At 34.8% G+C, this 19,335-nt stretch overlaps 1 protein-coding gene and 1 pseudogene across 1 annotated transcript; one reads left to right on the top strand and one right to left on the bottom strand.

Moving 5' to 3' along the window:
• Positions 1-86: 86 nt before the first annotated feature.
• LOC120177711 lies at positions 87-15,109 on the bottom strand (annotated as a pseudogene).
• On the top strand, positions 7,125-8,311 carry LOC120177690 (cysteine-rich PDZ-binding protein-like). Its single transcript, XM_039183751.1, has 4 exons — positions 7,125-7,225; positions 7,333-7,450; positions 7,907-7,998; positions 8,112-8,311. Exons 1-4 carry the CDS (start codon positions 7,210-7,212, stop codon positions 8,174-8,176), a joined length of 291 nt encoding a protein of 96 aa, XP_039039682.1. The 5' UTR covers positions 7,125-7,209; the 3' UTR covers positions 8,177-8,311.
• Positions 15,110-19,335: the final 4,226 nt, after the last annotated feature.

Below are 19,335 nucleotides of genomic sequence, written 5' to 3' on the forward strand. Positions count from 1 at the left end.
ACCAAATAACGTTGGCAATGTCATATTAGATTTCGTTCAAAGGATGAAAATGTTAAAACAAAGATTATCCTTTCTTATATGCTTCCTTACTTGTTTACTGACCACCTCCCCAGTTTTCCGTTGTAGTATTCCGGCAACAAACGTTTCTCTGCAAGATCAATAGCATGTCTTGCGATTCGTGGCCTTCCGGTTTTGATGCAAGCAGCCGTTAGCAACCAAATAAGCACTGCATGCCGAATAGTGAACAATTACAAAATGAATCAAGTTCATGACTATTATACATCAAGCAAATGTTTTATCCTTCTTATACGATCACAAGAGTGGTGAAGATAAGATAGGGAGGGGGCGTCATACCGGCCAAGATCCTCCGTTGTGATAACTCCATCTCGTGTTCTTCGGGTTGCAGCTGGTGATAATTCGCCACTCATGACTTTCGATTGAGGGATTAAGTTATTTTCAAAGGCATTTCTCCGACATGCTCGTCCCACTGTGATTCAATAAGATCCATAATAGCCATTGATTGCTCTGGATTTGCGAGAGAAGATAAAATCGCTATACAGTTGCCTAAACAAAACCATCGGAAATCCATCCTCGCAGGACTAACATTCTCAATAAAAGTATCACCACGCATTGGCATGAAATCGAATATCCAGTCGGGATGGAATCAGGAATGACATTAAACTTTACTCGGTTTTGTATCTGTAAATATCATTTAGTTGTTGAAAGTCAAGCCAATAGTAACTGCGCATGTTAAGATTCAAGGCATGCAAACGCTTCTCTATTCTTTCGATGCAATCTTTTCCTTCGTTATTATTAGAGGAAGAGGCATACTGCATATTTAGCTTGCGACTTCTAGAAAGTCAATTAATGCTGAGCTGTAATTCTGTTATGGAACGGTTGTGGTTTGTTAGGCTTAACAGCTCCTATTAGAGTTGTTTTCTAGAATTCTCCTTCTGCATATAAGTATGCTGTACATATGTGATAGAAGATCAATAATATCTCAATATTCAAGTTGTGCATAATCCAATATGGTATCAGTCGCTGATGGTCCTGGTTCTCTTTGCCTAGCTTCTGCTGTGTAACGATTGCAACAATGGAGTTTCCTGGCCAAAACTCGAAGACCTTCTCCCATAAGAAGGTCAACGTTATGCTCGATGAAATGAACTTTCTTCTTTGGAAGCAACAAGTTCTACTGACTGTTCGCAGCCATAGGCTGGAACGACTGCTCACTGGTGCAGTTTCCACACCACCAGAAACAATTGTTGATTATAACGGTGTTGCTCAGATCAATGAAGAATATGAAGAATTTGTTGCACAAGACAGTGCCCTCGCCTCATGGCTTCTTTCCACCATTAGTGCCCCTCTTCTTCCTCAATTTGTTGGTGCCGAATCTGCCTCAGCTGTTTGGAACACTGTGTTGCAATTCTTTTCTGCACGATCAACCACTGCGGTCATGAGCCTTCATTATAAGTTGCAGTCCTTGAAGAAAGGTGGTGATACTATGAGAGTCTATCTCACACGAGTTAAAGAAGTCTGCGATGCCTTGGAGTCGTGTGGCAGCCCGGTTCCTCCTGTTGAACGCATTGCCAGTATACTAAAAGGGCTCCCACGCGAGTATCAGTCCTTTGTAGCTGTTATTACTACTATGAAAGATACTTTCAATATTGATAGCGTTTATACCATGCTTCTTGATGCTGAAATACAGCTAGCTGGGTTTGATGAGCAAATCGAAGTCATACCAATGAGCGCGCGTATTGCTCAGGGTGAAGAGCGTGGTACTTCCTTCCCTAATAATCGTGCGGATTCGCGATCCAGTTATTCCACAAACTCTCGCGGTGCTGGTAGAGGTCGAGGCAAATCACGTTTTCAGTGTCAATTGTGTGGCAAGGTCGGCCATCTTGTAGATCGATGCTGGCACAGATTCGACAAGGATTTTTCTTGTGTTACATCTGAGAATCGGATGGTTTACAGCGGTGGTTCATCTTCATCGTCTGCCAACACGTGTAATTGCTGTGGCAAAGGACGTCCTAATTCCTCAGGGGTGGCTCAAGCTAACGTGATTAATTCTGCTCATGGCTCGGATAGGTGGGTGGTCGATTCTGGGGAAACACATCATGTTACCACAGAAGCTTCAAATATCCTGGAACCTTCTGAATTTAGTGGTCCAGGTAAATTAATTGTTGGCAATGGTATGCCTCTTAATGTTAATCTGGTTGGTAGATCTTCAGTTTCTTTAGCATCTAGAGTCCTTTTGCTTAATGATTTATTGCATGTACCTCAAATCACTAAGAATCTTCTTTCGGTCTCGAAGCTTGCTAAGGACAATGATGTTTATCTTGAATTTCATGCCAATCGGTGTTGTATCCGTGATGAGAAGGCTGGTTGTTTGCTGCTTCAAGGTGAAGAGAGTGGTGGACTTTACTCGTTTGCGATTAATAATGATGCCCCTGCTGCTTGTATGGCTGAGGTGCATGCTACATATGTTAAAGATTCTGTCGGTGAGTTATGGCACAGGCGTCTTGGACATCCGGCAGCTCCTATATTAGCTAGTTTGTCTAATGACCTTGGTTTCCAATTAAAATTCGATGTAAACAAAGCATGTACTGCTTGCTATATGGGCAAGAGTCACAAGTTGCCGTTTAATGAATCAAATACTGTTTTTTCTACTCCATTTGAACTTGTATTCATAGATCTGTGGGGACCTCCACATATTGCATCTAATGGTTTTCGATACTATATCTCGTTTGTTGATGCATTCACTAGACATACTTGGCTCTATCTCCTGAAAAGCAAAGATGAGGCTGTTGTAGCATTTAATTTGTTTCAAAAGCTTGTTGATAGGCAGTTTGGTTACTCGATCATGGCAGTTCAGAGTGATTGGGGGGGCGAGTTTCGCAGCTTGTCTCCTCTCTTGGCCAAGCAAGGCATTGTCCATCGGTTGAGTTGTCCACACACCTCCGAGCAAAATGGTGTAGTCGAACGAAAGCACCGTCACATTGTGGAGCTTGCACTCGTTTTACTTAAGCAATCTGTCATGCCAATCAAGTATTGGTCTTATGCAGTTGTATCTGCAGTTCATCTGATTAACAGGTTACCTACTAAGGTTCTTCAAGGGATGTCACCTTTTGAAAAGCTCATGCATAAAAAACCTGACTATAGGATGATGAGAGTATTTGGCTGTCAATGTTTCCCTAACTTGAGACCATTTCTGAATCACAAACTTGCTTTTCGGTCAAGAGCGTGTGTGTATCTTGGTGTCAGCCCACAACATAAAGGCTATCTATGCCTGGCCCCAGATGGTCGAGTGTACACTTCTCGTCATGTAGTTTTTAACGAATTTGTGTTTCCTTTTTCAGGTGCTGATACTAATACTGATGCACATATCTTGAATGCACCTTCCACGTTGTCACCATCGCTAAGTATAGTGACAGATTCCAGACAGCCTTTGTTCCAGGCCACACATCATCAAGTCTCTCCCAATCAATATCAAATGATGCAAGGAATGATGTTGAAATTTCTAATAATGCAGGCAATGGTAATGAAGTTTCAATGCCTTTGGAGCCTTCGCCCTTGGAGTCCTCTAGCAGTGCAGGTTCTCCTGCCGCGCAACAACATGAGAATTCTTTCTCTACTCAGCCTACTAATGATGATTTTGATCCGCTCTCTAACCAGGATGATGTGATCAATGCTGAGCTAGACTTAGCACCTGAAGAAACTGCTCCTGCTTCTAATGATGAGCCATGTGCACCTCAACGAATTCACCACATGATGACTCGTAGCCGATGTGGTGTGTTTAAACCAAAGGCATATGCTGCGACTTATGATGATTATGTCCCCAACTCAATACACGAGGCTTTTCAGATAGAACACTGGAAACAAGCAGCTTGTGATGAGTATGATGCTCTGTTAAGAAATAATACTTGGATTTTAACTACCTTGCCAGATGATCGAAGTGTTGTTGGGTGCAAATGGCTATTCAAAGTAAAGCACAATCCAGATGGCTCGGTGCAGCGTTATAAGGCACGTTTAGTAGCCAAGGGATTCTCGCAAATACCTGGCTGTGATTTCAAAGAAACGTTTAGCCCTGTCATTCGGTTCTCGACCTTTAATGCAATCCTTGCAGTTGCAGTCAACAATGGCTGGACTCTAAGGCATGTAGACATTAATAATGCATTTCTTAATGGGGATTTGCTCGAAGAAGTGTACATGCAGCAACCCCCCGGTTTGGAGAAAGTGAATGAACATGGTAAGCCGTTTGTTTGCAAACTTCAAAAGGCATTATACGGGCTGCGACAGGCACCCAGGAATTGGCACGATAAATTAAAACAAAATCTGGTACAAATGGATTTTATGGTGTCTCGTGCTGACCCCTCTTTATTTCACAAACGTTCACCTCAAGGTTTCATATACGTACTCGTATACGTTGATGACATTGTTATTACAGGAAGTTCGTTGACTGATGTAGAAGAAGTTGTGGCTATACTCAAGGACATATTTTCACTGAAAGATCTAGGGGAGTTACGATACTTCTTGGGAATTGAAGTCAAACGATCTGGTCAGAATATTGTCTTGAGTCAAAAGAAATTTGTTAAGGAGCTCTTAGAGAAAACTGGTATGGTAAATGCTGCTGGCTGCAGTACACCTATGGTTATTTCCTCCAAACTCTCACGTGATGAGGGGGTATTGATCACCAATGCAACTGAATATCGCAGCATTGTTGGCTCTCTTCTATACATTTGTCATACAAGGCCTGACATCACCTTCAACGTTGGGCAAGTTGCTCAATTCATGAACTCCCCTAGAGATTTGCACCTTACAGCAGTTAAGCGTATACTGAGATACCTGGCTGCTACCTTGGATTTTGGTTTGGTTTTTTCTCCTTCTTGTGCTGCAAGTTTAGATGTGGTTGCTTTCGCTGATGCGAATTGGGGCTCCAATATTGATGATCGACGGTCTATTTCGGGATTCGGAGTGTTCTTAGGGCCATGCTTGATTACATGGTCGTCGAAGAAACAAAAAACAGTCTCTCGATCCACTATGGAAGCCGAATACAAGAGCGTTGCAGACGCCACTGCAGATGTCACGTGGCTCACTGCTCTGTTGGATGATCTTGGTGTTAAGCAAAAATTCACGCCCATCGTCTGGTGTGATAACACAAGCACAGTTGCCATGAGTGCTAATTCGGTGTATCATGCTCAGTCGAAGCATGTGGAGCTTGACATACATTTTGTTCGAGAGAAGGTGACAGCTGGCCAACTTTGTGTCAACTATGTTCCTGCCATGCATCAGGCAGCTGATGGGTTCACAAAACCTTTGTCTAAGGCTACATTTGAAGAATTCAGAGCCAAAATGTGTGTGCAGCAAAGTTAATCAACAGAAGGAAAGAAGCAGAAAGAATATTAGAGGAAGAGGCATACTGCATATTTAGCTTGCGACATCTAGAAAGTCAATTAATGCTGAGCTGTAATTCTGTTATGGAACGGTTGTGGTTTTGTTAGGCTTAACAGCTCCTATTAGAGTTGTTTTCTAGAATTCTCCTTCTGCATATAAGTATGCTGTACATATGTGATAGAAGATCAATAATATCTCAATATTCAAGTTGTGCATAATCCAATAGTTATATTGCTTCAACATCATCAATGCACACCACAAAGCATTATAGACACTACAACAAATTTATCAATTTATGACGAAATTTCTATATGACGTTACAAATAACGTCACAAAATATACTATAAATGTGACATTTTTTCGTTTTCGTCACATTTAGTGATTCATGATATATTTTTTATGACAATTTTAAAAATTGTCATTGATTTTTGTCACTATATATTTGGAGCCAAAATTTACCTCCAAATTTTTTTGGTGGGAAACATTTTAATGACGTTTAGATAAAATGATGACATTATAAAATTGTCTCCAATAAGATATAACTATTAGTGACGATTTATTATTATGATGATATTATTTGAATTAGTGACATTGCAGATTTGTCACTTATAGGTTGTATTTTGTGACAATTTAATTCGTCATATATTTTAAGATATAAAATATAATGTTTTATTTGTGCTACAAATAGGTTTAACATAACGAAAGCAATTATTTGTCACAATCTCTTGTCTTTTATATAACAATTTTAAAATATATCATGAGATCATGCCACTTAGTATTTGGCACCATGAATTAACAAAAGAAAATTGTGGAAATTTTTTTAGTGACATCTTAGATATGTCACTAATTTAAAATCTTAGTGATAAATTTCAAATGTTTTTTATTTTTTAAAATTTATGTATTATATATATAAGATATTTTTGTTAATATATGTGTAGTATTATATGTTCAAGATCTCTTTTACTGTTAAAAAATAATCTTTAGTTGATCATGTTAAAGACGAATGCTAATAAGATAATTAATGTTGTGCCCCAAAAACGAGATTAAAATATTTTTTTTAGATTAAAATAATTAAATATGTTGTTTTCGAATATCTAGTGGGATGAGACACTAGATCCCTTAAGCAAGGTCAAGGATTTGAATTCTAACGACCGATCCGAATCAGTTGATTAATAGATCGGATACTAGTGATTATATCAAAATCAAATGAAATGAAATAAAAAAAAAGAGATAAAAATATATTAATCCTTAAAATTAACACTATAAAAAAGAAAAATAATGCGTGAGTGAAAATAAAATAGTAATAATAACAATAATTAAATAAGATAAAAAAATAAAAACACATTAATGTAAGGACCAATATGTAAAAGAAAAAATTAATTGGGTTGCAATAGCAAATAAATTTGACTGAAAATGATAGAATTAAGACAAAAATAATAAAGCTGAGGGACCAAAATTAATATAATCCTAAATGTTGCCTAACAGCGCGGGTTGATGATGATCGGATGAATCTTTAGCATAGATTTACGGGGGAAATGAAGGAGTTAATTAATCGAATTAAAAAACTTAAAAAAATTCTTACTTAATTTAAAAGTTAGTTAATTATTATATTTTATTATTTTTTGATTAATTAGATTTCAACTCATTCAATTCGGTTATCAAGCCGAATTAACCGACATCGTTTGGGAATACTCCAGGGTACTTTTGTAATTTGGTAAACAAAATGTCTAATTAAATCCAGCGCCCACGATTATTCGTAGGGCTCCGGTTTCGAAATACTGAACGGGGAAGTTTTGCAGAGAAAAACAATTAACTTCAATGGTGTGCGAGAAGTGTAAGTTCTCTAATTCTGCAATTGCAGCTAGTTTCATTAGCAATTTGGTGTAATATATGGAAATTGTAAGGAGAAAACCTGATCTGTTTGATCAATTTAATTTGTAGGCCAGAAGAAGCTATCAAGGGTGATCGTGCCCGATAAGTGGAAGGAAGGCGCCAGCAACACCAACGAAAGCGGTGGCCGGAAAATAAACGAGATTAAACTCCTATCCAAAAAGAACAGGTATGTTCCTTGTTTTTTCATCTCCTATTTACTAATTCGCAAAACATGAGCAAATTTTAAATTCCGTAAAAGCTGGGCAGAATTCTTAGCTGTAGTCGTTGATCAGTATATTTGTTTAAGGAATGGCTTGATTGTTGCTGTAAATTATTATTGATTCTTCCAATCCTAGGGTTGTGTTCTTGACAGTGGGGAAATAATGTTATATTCATGCTACTTTTCTGGTTTCTCTTTACTAATGGAAGTATTGGTCAATAACATAACCTAGGGTTTAGGATTTTAGCTGACCTTCAAGAATCCATCAAATATATTACAAAACTTGGGAAAATCTAACAATACTTAGCCATATCCGACACTCACCCCCAAGTTTGATTAACATAGGTTAAGTGCCCCTCTTATTTTTCATGCATATGCATTTTTCAGATTTCATGATTTTGATTTGGAATCCATTGCCTGCAGATGGACTCCTTATGGAAACACTAAGTGTATCATTTGCAAGCAGCAAGTGCATCAAGATGCCAAGTACCGTCACACTTGTGCTTTTTCGAAAGGTATTTTAGATTGATAACTTGATGCCTCTACAACCTGGCCATTTGATTGATTTATGTTTGTTTGTTTGTTATGTTGTGCATGTGGCCACTGATGAGTGTTTTATGCTGTGTAGGCGTATGTGCAATGTGCGGTAAGCAAGTGCTCGACACCAAGCTTTACAAGCAGAGCAACGTATAAATCGAAGGGAATATAAGCTGGTTTTCAAGTAAATTTCATTACTACTATTTGTCATCGTTAACTCACCAACTTGACCAAAGAGGTTGTAAAAGATCATCAAAATGTTAATGTTTACTCTGTATATTTTCTACTTTTCTCCTGGATCATCTTGCTAATCTTTCAGCTGGGTTCTCTACGATTACTATTTCATGGCATGATTTTACAATTTGGTAAATTATGCTTTCATTGAAAGGTTATTTCAAGTCATGATGTGAAAAGTATGGTTTGATCTTGTTGCTCGGTGCTGTACGCACGTCATCATTTATTTATTTATTTTTTTGGGTGTTCAATCTTTGAATCATAATGAGAATCCTTGTGATTGTGTGTCTCTTGTTTAATCTTTGTTTCTTTGTTTTCTTTTAGGGTTTCTCATTGTTTTTGTTTTTGTTTGAATTGCCAGGTGGTAATGAGGGTTTTTGTTTACTTTGTGCTCTTCGTCATCACATTGATTTTTCATTGAATTCATCAAGAGTTGTATCGCCTCACAAAAGATTTTACAAATTGAACAGTATCCTTTATTTTTCTATTAGTAGTTTCATTAGTTTGTAATTAATTGGTTGTTACATAATATGTGATAAGCATTGAATGATTCTGATTTAAAATTGAATTTTTAGTAAATTTTGGTCACTTTATTTCTTTAGTTATTGTATTTTTAAGAGATTGACATATTTGTTATCAATGTGCTTGGAAAGGTGTATTTCAAGTATGGAGAGTGACTATAAAAATACAGAAATGAAGTGTGTTCATAATTGTGATTCTTGACTCTCATGGACCAAGGCATTGTATCATTTTTCAGAGATATCAACTGGAAGATGCTCATGAGTTCCTGTAATGCATGTTACATAGGCTTGAAAGCTATTGACTAAAGCCCAAGAATGATTTGTCCTCTGTTGATGATTGCCTCGTTAAGAAGGTTTATTGTGGTCGCATGGTTAGTAGAGTATAAATGTTGCAACTTTATCATGGGTCATTATTGTCATTTGTAAAAGATGTATATTATTATTGTAATTTATGTGAACCTCTCCTTTAATGTAATTTATAAAAAGTTGTGGTCTCTATTATAATTTATAAAAGGTTTTATCCTTAATTTTAATTTATAAAAAATTGTCCTTAATTTTAATTTATGTAAAGTTTTGTCCTTTTACTAAAATATTTTTTCCTTTAGTGTAATTTATAAAAGGTTTGTCCTTAAATGTGATTTACAAAAAATGTGTTGTATATTGTAATTACTAAAAAATTTAGACATTTATTGTAATTTTAAGCTTTTTATTTATTATAAAAAATTATGATAATATTTTTTGTCACTAATAAATAAAATTATTATATTATTAGTGACGATATTAATAAATAGTGACAAAACTTTATATTATTTGATGACATAATTAATTGTCACTGAATATAATTTCTAAGATGACATAATACATTAACATCACTATGTATTTAATAATACGTGACGAAAATATATACATCGTCATATTTGACATTTAGTGATACACCTAGTCTGACGTTCGTCGTGACGTCAAATTTTACTTCACAAAATATAAACAGTGACATAAATGTGAGTTTCAGTGACGATATTTCAGATGCCATAAATAAACAAATTTGTTGTAGTGAGAGAAGGGCTTGATTTCAATAGGATCACCATGAACAACCTGTGAAATAAGTTCACACCATTATTTCTGTCAAAAAAACATGAAAACACCAATTCATATAACCTCTATTTTCTTTAAAGATTAAGAATATAAGGCTTAGTTACCATTCTCCGATCGATCATAGAGCATCCATCAGCAAAGAGAAGAGTAGGAAATGTATCAAATCCTTCTGCTAAACAGTACAAGTATAAGCCTTATCCCTTTCTGACACTCGGGTCTCTCAGCTAGAGAAAAATCCCCGATCGATTTTGTGTAGGCACAGAGCAGAATGATCCACCAGAATCAAGAGTCAACTGGGGCAACTCTTCCAATGGCGCTCTCCCCAAAATCTGCGACAAGCGTGTCTAGTTTACGTACAGGGTCATGAAGAACTTTGAAGCTAGTTGGCATTACACCTTCTTCTAGCTTGAATCTATCTATTTTTTTTCTCCCACCCTTGAAGTTGTTGTGTCTTCAAAAGAGAATAAAATCTCTAACAAAAACCTGAAACAAATCAACAATTCATTAATCATAAAGGAAAAAATCCAGGAAATTTTCAATATCAAATTAGATGGTAATGGATTTTTAGCATTAAAAATAATTACAAATATTTCAAGTTCTCAATTTTATACATATGCATAAGAATTTCAATGTTACTATGATGAGAAACTTTACCTGATCATGTTGGGGAAACTGGGTTATTTCCCACAAAAACATAACTTACAAAATGAGCTGAAATGTCAAAATTAAAATTATCGAAATGCACAATGGACAAACTAGTCAAATTATTAAATATTGTAATATAATGAAAACCCCAATATTGAACAATCAAAATAAATAATGGAGAGAACACACATAATTTACGAGGTTTGACGAAATATCGTCTACTCCTCACGCACCATCGCCAGATGATAACTTCACTATTACCAAAATGATACAAACAAATAGAATTCCTTAAGAATTCTCAAATACAACAAATGGGAGAAGAGAACAAAATTGAAGAGATGGTTTGAGACTGAGATGATTTCAAATGAAATAATTAAACTTATTTATAGTTGAGCTCTGAGGGCTGATCTTGTAAATAACCAATAGTTTAGGGATCAAATGATAATTATCTCATTCATCATTTAATATTAAACTTATAGCTTCATTTAATTCTAAATTAAATGGCTTTGAAACCCCTACGTTTTAGGCCATTCTTAAAAAATCTCCACCTTGGCTTGAAAATCAACATGCTTTTCAAAATTTTCAACTCCCCAAATAAAGTTATCTTCTAAAGTGCCTCCAAATGCGCCCATGAGTGCCATACACCCGAAGGTGCTCAAACTTTCATAATGGTAACCAAGTTCAAACAATGGTTGAACTTGATTGCAATTACCACCTTGGTCATCATATCTGTAGGATTTTCTATCGTCAAAATCTTCTAAAGTAAAATCTTTCATTCTTCAAAGATCTCCCGCACAAAGTGATACCTCACATCGATGTGCTTGGTTCTTAAATGGTAGATTTATTTTTTCGCTAAGTGAATAGCACTCTGATTGTCACAATAGAGACTAATGTGACTTTGAACAACTCCTAAGTCTGGTAACAATCCATTAAGCCAAATAACCTCCTTAATAGCTTCTGAAATTATCATGTTCTCCGCCTCTGTAGTAGACAAAGTCATTGTAGATTGTAAAGTAGACCTCTAACTTATTGAGGCTTTTGCTAGAGTAAACAAATACCCAGTAGTTGATCGACATTTATTCGAATCACCAGCATAGTCTGAATCAACATATCCAACCAAAAACTGACCATGTTCTTCATCTTGCTGAAAAACTAAACCAACATCTACGATTTGTTAGAGATATCATAGAATCTATTTCACAGCTTGCCAATGTCCTTTTCTAAGATAATACATGTACCTGCTCACAACTCCAATTTCTTGTGAAATGTCAGGCTGTGTACATACCATCGCATACATCAAGCTCCCTACTACATTAGTATATGAAATTTTTTCCTTATATTCCCACTCTTCATTAGTTTTAGAAGATAAATGAGAACTAAGTTTCAAATGAGAAGCAAGTAGGGTACTTATATGTTTCGTGTTTTCATTCATACTAAAACATTGTAATACCATTTTTCAGATATTACTTCTGAGTTAAACAAAGATAGCCCTTCACCTAGATCCTTCATTTCGAACTCTTGATTTAACTGATCCTTCAATTTGTTTATCACTTTTTGACTCTTTAAAGTGATTAACATACAAGAGGAGATAAATGAATGACCCATATTGTAGATTTCGGAAAATACAAGCAATGATCATATTTGCTTCTTGTGTACCTCTGCCTCCTCATAAAGCTATCAAATCGCTTATACCACTACCTCAGAGATTGCTTCAATCTATAAATTGACGTGTTTGATTACAAACCCATTTCTCGCTTCCAGCATCATTGTATTATTCTAGATGATTCATATAGATCTCCTCTTCCAAATCATCATGCAAAAAAGCCATGTTTATATCTAGTTGAGCTAGCTCCAAATTCAATTGTGCTATTATGGCCAATAATATTCTAATGGAGGAATGTTTCACAACAGGGGAAATACTTCATTGTAGTCGATTCCATCCTTCTGAGCGTAGCCTTTAGCTACCAATCTTGCCTTGGAAAACATCTTACTTGCTAGGAAACTCATTTTTCTTTGCAAATACCCAATTGCATCTGATTGCCCTTTTACCTTTTGGTAAATGTGCCAAATCCCAGGTGTTGTTTTTCTTGAGAGATTGGTTTTCTTCTTCCATAGCACTTTTCAATTTGTTACTTTCTAAGCTTTTCATTGCTTCTTGATAAGTGACACAAATATCATCATCAATAACTGGAAAAACATAGGCCACCATATCTATAAATCGATCAGGTCTATGAATTTCTCTCATTGTCATTCTAACTGCAAGTGGTTCTAGTGTCTCCAATGGTTCTTGGGTTTGAGCCTATTCATCTTATAATTCTTCCATTGAATTTGGAGAATCAGTAACATTAATTATTAGGCTAATCATCATCTTTTGAAGCTCCACCTATTTATGGAGTACACTCCACCTGTTGTAGAGTTCTACTTGTCTAAACATGTTTATTTGTTACCTTTTTCAACATGATAGATTCATCAAAGGTAATATCTCTGCTAAAGATTATCTTCTTTCTGTCTAAGCACCAAAGTCAAAATCCCTTTACTCTATGGGTGATCCCCATAAAGAGAGTCTTATTTGCTCTAGGATCTAACTTTGACTCATTCACATGATAGTACGGAGTGTATCCAAATATATATAAGAAAATATATTCTATAGTGGGTTTTCCATACTAAACCTACCAAACCTCCAACAATGTTTTTCCTCTAATTACCGATGGCGGTAGACGATTAATGAGATGATGAATGTATGTCACGGTCTCAGCCCAAAATGGTTTTTTCAACCCAACATTGGACAACATACATTGAACTTTCTCAATAAGTGTTCCATTCATACACTCTACCACCCCATTCTGTTGTGGTGTATGTCTAACAGTGAAGTATCGAACAATGCCATGCTCCTGAAAAATGTCAAAGAGCAGATCACTTATACATTCCCCTCCATTGTCCATCCTAAGTTGTTTGACCTTCCTTCCAATTTGGTTCTCGACCATAATTTTCCATTTTAAGAAATTTTTGAGCACTTCATCTTTAGACTTCATTGTATACACCTAAACTCTTCTGGAAAAGTCATTAACAAAAGTTACAAAATAGTGTTTTCCCCTCAATGATGTTGTTTTAGAAAGATCCCACACATGTGAGTGAACATAATCCAAAATACCTTTCTTATTTTGGATAGCAATGCCAAATTTCACTCTCTTATGCTTTCCCAGAACACAAGCTCACGAAAGTTTAACCTGCAAGCCTTTGCTTTCAAAAATCATTGTCTTGCTATAATTTGCAAGGATTTTTCACCAACATATCCCAACAGCATTGCCACAACTAGGTTGAATCCAATTTGTGTAACTCGGAAGTTGTTATTGCTCCAATAACTGTACTACCCTGGTAGTAATACAAGTTATTTTTTCTGATGCATGTCCTTATCGCCAATGTATCGGATGTGAATTTTAAAACTACATCTCTTATAGTGACGACTAAGCCTTTAGATTCCAAGGCTCCCAGCAAGATGATATTATTCTTCAAACTAGGCACATACCAAGCATCAATCAAAATTATAGTTGATCCATCTTGATTCTTCAATCAAATTGAACATATCCTAACAGTTTTACAGGCGTTGTCATTGCCTATATAAACAACTCCTCCATTTAGTTCTACTAAATCAAAGAAACACTCCAGATTAGGGGACATATGATAAGTACAACCCAAATCCAATATCTATTCATCTGAATGGAATGTTGATGGTGAAACAACTAGTGATATTTCAGAGTCACTGGTATCATTCTCTGATAAATGTATCTAGAGCAACTTTTCCTTTCTTCTTCAGCTTCGGACAATCTTTCTTCTAGTGATCTTTCTCATGACAAAAGATACATTCATCTTTCCCAAGTTTGGACTTTGACTTTGATCTCCCTATCCACTTTGACTTTTGCCTTTTCTAGCGACCTCTTGAAACAATTGCCTCTGTTGCATTATACTTGCTCTTTATCTTGGTTTTCTTTATAATCTCGTGACTATACAAAGAAATAGTAACATCTTTAAAGCATACTTCATTCTTTCCATGAAGTAACATTGTTTCAAGGTACTTAAATTCATCTATAAGTGATGAAAATAACATTAAAGCCAAATCTTCATCTTTGAAAGTTTCATCCATGCCCAATAAGTCTGTCACTAACTCATTAAAGGTAGTGATGTGTTCATTCATACTGATGTATGGTTGATAGTCAAATCTGAACAATCTTTTCTTCATATGAAGACGATTCTGAGAGTTTTTCTTTATGAACTTTTCCTTAAATACTTTCCACAACTTACTTGCAGAAGTCTCATTCTTGTAGCCATACTTATGCTATTTGGAAAGAGATGATCGAATCGTACTACATGCCATACATTTGATTGTTTTCCTATCTTTTTTCTCCATATCTGTGGGTTTTTCTTTCTCAATGGAAATTTTTAGACCTTGTTGGAATAAAACGTTTAGTACCTCTCCTTGCCACATGCCGAAATGACCATATCTATCAAACAATTCTACCAAGAAGTTTTCATTTGTCAATATCCTCCTTAGTGGTATAAAGGAAGAGCTTGATGCCCTATCCGACTCGTCTTTCGCCATCGCAACGAACAATGTTCAACAACATAAACTAGATACTAAGAACAATGCAACATGTAAGTTCCCAAGAAAGAGAGGTGGATCATACGGATCGCTTAAATACCAAGTATTTCCTAGCCAAAACTTTCCTAGGCATGCACTATCATAATACCAAACTTATTTGTAGTAGTCGAGCAACTGAAATAACCTTCATCGAAGCTCGGATACCAATTTTTGGGGAAATTGCGTTATTTACCATGCGAATGTAACTAGAAAAATGAGTTGAGATATCAAAATTGAAATTAACGAAATGCACAACGGACAAACCTTTGAAACTATTAAATATTATAATCTAACGAAAAACCAAATATTCAAGGATCAAAATAAATAGTGGAGTGAAAACTCATAATTTAAGGGGTTTGATGAAATGTCATCTACTCCTCGGGCACCATAACCGGATGATAACTTCACTATAAAAAATGATACAAACAAATGAAATTCCTTAAGAATTCTCAAATACAATAAATGGGAGAAGAAGAAAAAATGAGAGAAGGTTTGAGACTGGTATGATTTCAAATGAAATAGTTAGGTCTATTTATAGTTGAACTTAAGGGATTGGTCTTGAAAATAGCCTAATAGTTTAGGGACCAAATGAAAATTACCCCATACACCATTTAATATTAAACTTATGGCTTCATTTAATTTTAAATGAAATGACTTTGAAACCCCTACATTTCAAGGCATTCTTAACATATCATAGTTCAAAACTTCTTGCAAAACATGATCGTATACGACAATGGTACCAACTAGTTGACCTCTAATTGTACCAACTGGTTAGCCTCTAAATTACACCAAAGACCTCCTGAGAGCCTTCCTTGCTTCAGCCACGATGGGGTATAGATCGAATGAAGTTTTATCCCAAAAAGCCGAACTATCGATACTTTACCTCACATCGAGTGAGGGCAAGTTATCAAAATTGCCATAACTCCCTCTTACTTGAAGCATAGAAAGCTCACTGAATGACCTTTCATCAAACGATCTTTGCCGCTCTATGTTAATTTTAAACCTCGACTTTTCAAGGAGGTGTGAGAGGTCATGATCTTCCAATTCAATAAGTGAGCAAATTGAGCTTACATTTCGAATTCCCATCTGTTTAGCCTTATATATTTCTTATTGCACAAAAGTGAAACTCTCAAGTTTCATAACAAGAGATTCACTGTTAAAAATAGGAAAAATGAAGAGATTGGGTCCCTAAATATTTTAGATGAAAATAATGATCTAATAGCAAAGAAATATGCTTATATGGAGATTGAAATGCTAAGACTACATTTATAAAGTTGTTGAAACAAAATGCTTGCCTTGTTCTCCATTCAATAAACATTTTCTTTATTGTAACGACACATAAAACATAATCAAATAAAGATAAACAAAACTTTTACTCCACAATCTTCATCATCATTACATATAGATTAGGAAGTGTTCATTACAAGAGTCTATTACTGCATTATACACAAGGTTAAAAGAATTGAAGGAAACATATTAAGATGCATCATGCATACCCATAAAAACCAACAAAAAACATGGTAAAAAACTAAAAATAGAAGAAACAATAAAAATCAAGCCACCATGAAAAGAAATGTAGAACTAGACCATCAAAGAAACAAACCAAAACACACAGAGCTTTATTTGCTAGTATTTGTTGGTGTAATACCCCGAATTTTAGATAATGACCAAAATATAAATTTTGAAAGTTTAGTGGATAAAGTATAAAATTGAGAAAAGTATAGGGACCATTTGGTAATTTTTGAAAAGTTGGTTGACTAGTTCAATAATTTTGGAAAAATAGTGGGTTGTTGTGTAATTGTTCTATAATTGATGTACTATGCTAGATATTGTTGTTTGGGAATTGAAATGAGTGTTAAAATGTGAAATTGGATCATTTTGGAAGTTTGGAAAGCTTGGTGTTTTAAACGAAATATTAAAATTGTTTGGAGTGCTTATTTGTAATTATGCATTTGTATTTGTATTGGGGTGGTAATTATTTTAATGCTAGATTTTTGGTATTGAAACTTTGAATGGTAAAATGTAAATGACCATTTTATATAAGTTGGAAAAGTTTGTGCCAAAATTAAAAAGGATTAATAAGTGATAAAATATTTGGTGGTGAATAAGTTTCAAGTATGAATATGGATTAAATGGAATTTGAATGGTCAACTGGAAGTGTTAAAGTCAACATTTATGTTGTGACATAGAAATTTTATCGAATAAGCATCGAAAAATTTGTTAGGAATTTATTTTCCAAAGTATGCCTATGTTAGTAAGATTCTAACATTTGGTTTGACTTTGTATATGTTTGGTAATGATGCTTATTTAGATGGTGTACTTGAAACCAAGGTCGAGCAATATTAAAGCTAAGGAAAAGCTTAAGTATGGAATGTGAAAACCCAAGGGAAATTTGCAAGCTAAGGACACCAGGTGAGTGCAAATTTAATTTGTATTTATATTATTGAACAATATTGGCTTGCGATGAGCCAGTGACAGAGTTACTATGGCAACAAGTGACTCCTAAAATGTTATTTTATTTGTGATGCATGCATATATGTGCATCTGGTGAGATAATAGAATTAGTGAAAAAGTTGAAAATGCAAATTGGTGGAACCTGATTATAATTTATGTTCTGGACAGTAAGTTTAGAAAATCACCATAAATTCTAAAAAAGGATTAAAGAATTACTTTTATATCTTTGGATTATTATACCAGTTTAGGTTTGTTTAGAATAAACGAAAATTTATTTTGAGTTGTATACAAAAATATATGAATTTTTAACCGTGAATAGGTCAGAAAATGGTACAACAGATTATACTCAAAACAGATTATGCCAGTGAACTTTGAAAATTCACCATAAATTATACAAATTGTACTAGAAGGATTTACTTATATTGATAGATTCATATTTGAGTATAGTTTCCATTGGTATAAAAGGAATAATTTTTAAAAGTGTATATTAATAAAAAATAATATTTCTTTAAAGGTAGTGCAAACTATCAGGATATAAAATTATGAGAAATTTTGGTTATAACCAAATTAAAAGCAAATGATCAAGTTAAAGCTTAGTGAGGTTTATATTTTGACTTGTATATAATGTCAAAATGAGTGAAATGCATGCATATAATTATACATGGATGTTCTATACATCATCAGGTAGGACTTACAATGAGTCTACCTTATTTATGTTGGTAAGATATTTATGTCATTCATCATATATTTGACATATTCTAAATATGTCAAAGGTTGATTATAAAGTGCATTGATCACTGATCATTACATATTATGTTTATCATGAACATATATGATACTTATCATGAATAATATTTCGGGTATGAATTGCCCAAAGGTTAAATGGTATTGATATATTTTGCCATGGATGGATCAAATAAAAATATACTATATGCCCAAGTATTTTATTGAGGATCAGTGGTATTAATGGCATGCCATAGAGTATAGCAGCTTCATATTAGGTAATACTAGAGTGTCTAGCAAAGACACATAGTGCAGGCCTCAGAGTGTCTAGAGAAGACACATGGTACAAAACACTACTATGTATAAGGTGGGCAAGGCCCGATCTCAGCACTACGGTGCATTATTAGGTGAGCAAGGCTCCACCTAAGCACTACATTACAATCTTCTACTCCTATATCGGGGTCATCATATTATTATACTTTGGGCTATGGTTTATTAGTTAATAAATGGTAAACAGACAAATAAGCTTCCGAGCTTGTAGAATCAATGGAAAATATATTGGTAAGGAACTTGATATCTGGTTATATCATGTTAATATATGGTAACATGGTTGGAATATAGGTAAAGTGATCATATTGCATTGAATATGGTTATTCATTTAAATTTATGTGTTACGTTGCTTAAAATATTTATATAATTGTCTCACTAAGTGTATACTTAGTGTGTGATGATTTTCACGCATAGGAAAAATGAAGAAAAGGAGTAAGGAGGTGAGCTTGGCATCAATCACCAAGGAAATATTTACAGGTAACAATGATGACATCCTACTGTGTTTTAAAAGTTCTAGCTGGCATGTATACGAGAATGAAATGTCTGCAAATTTTTATTATAGTTAGCAATAAATAAATTAATAGTATGATGAATAATATTATGATATTAAACTATGCTTAAATAAAATTAATTTGGGTTTTAAATCAAACGTGTTAGACAATCTTATTTACTTTATGAAA

This window comes from Hibiscus syriacus, unplaced genomic scaffold (assembly GCF_006381635.1).
Source record: "Hibiscus syriacus cultivar Baekdansim isolate YM2019G1 unplaced genomic scaffold, ASM638163v2 tig00112305_pilon, whole genome shotgun sequence".
NCBI classification, from domain to species: domain Eukaryota; kingdom Viridiplantae; phylum Streptophyta; class Magnoliopsida; order Malvales; family Malvaceae; genus Hibiscus; species Hibiscus syriacus.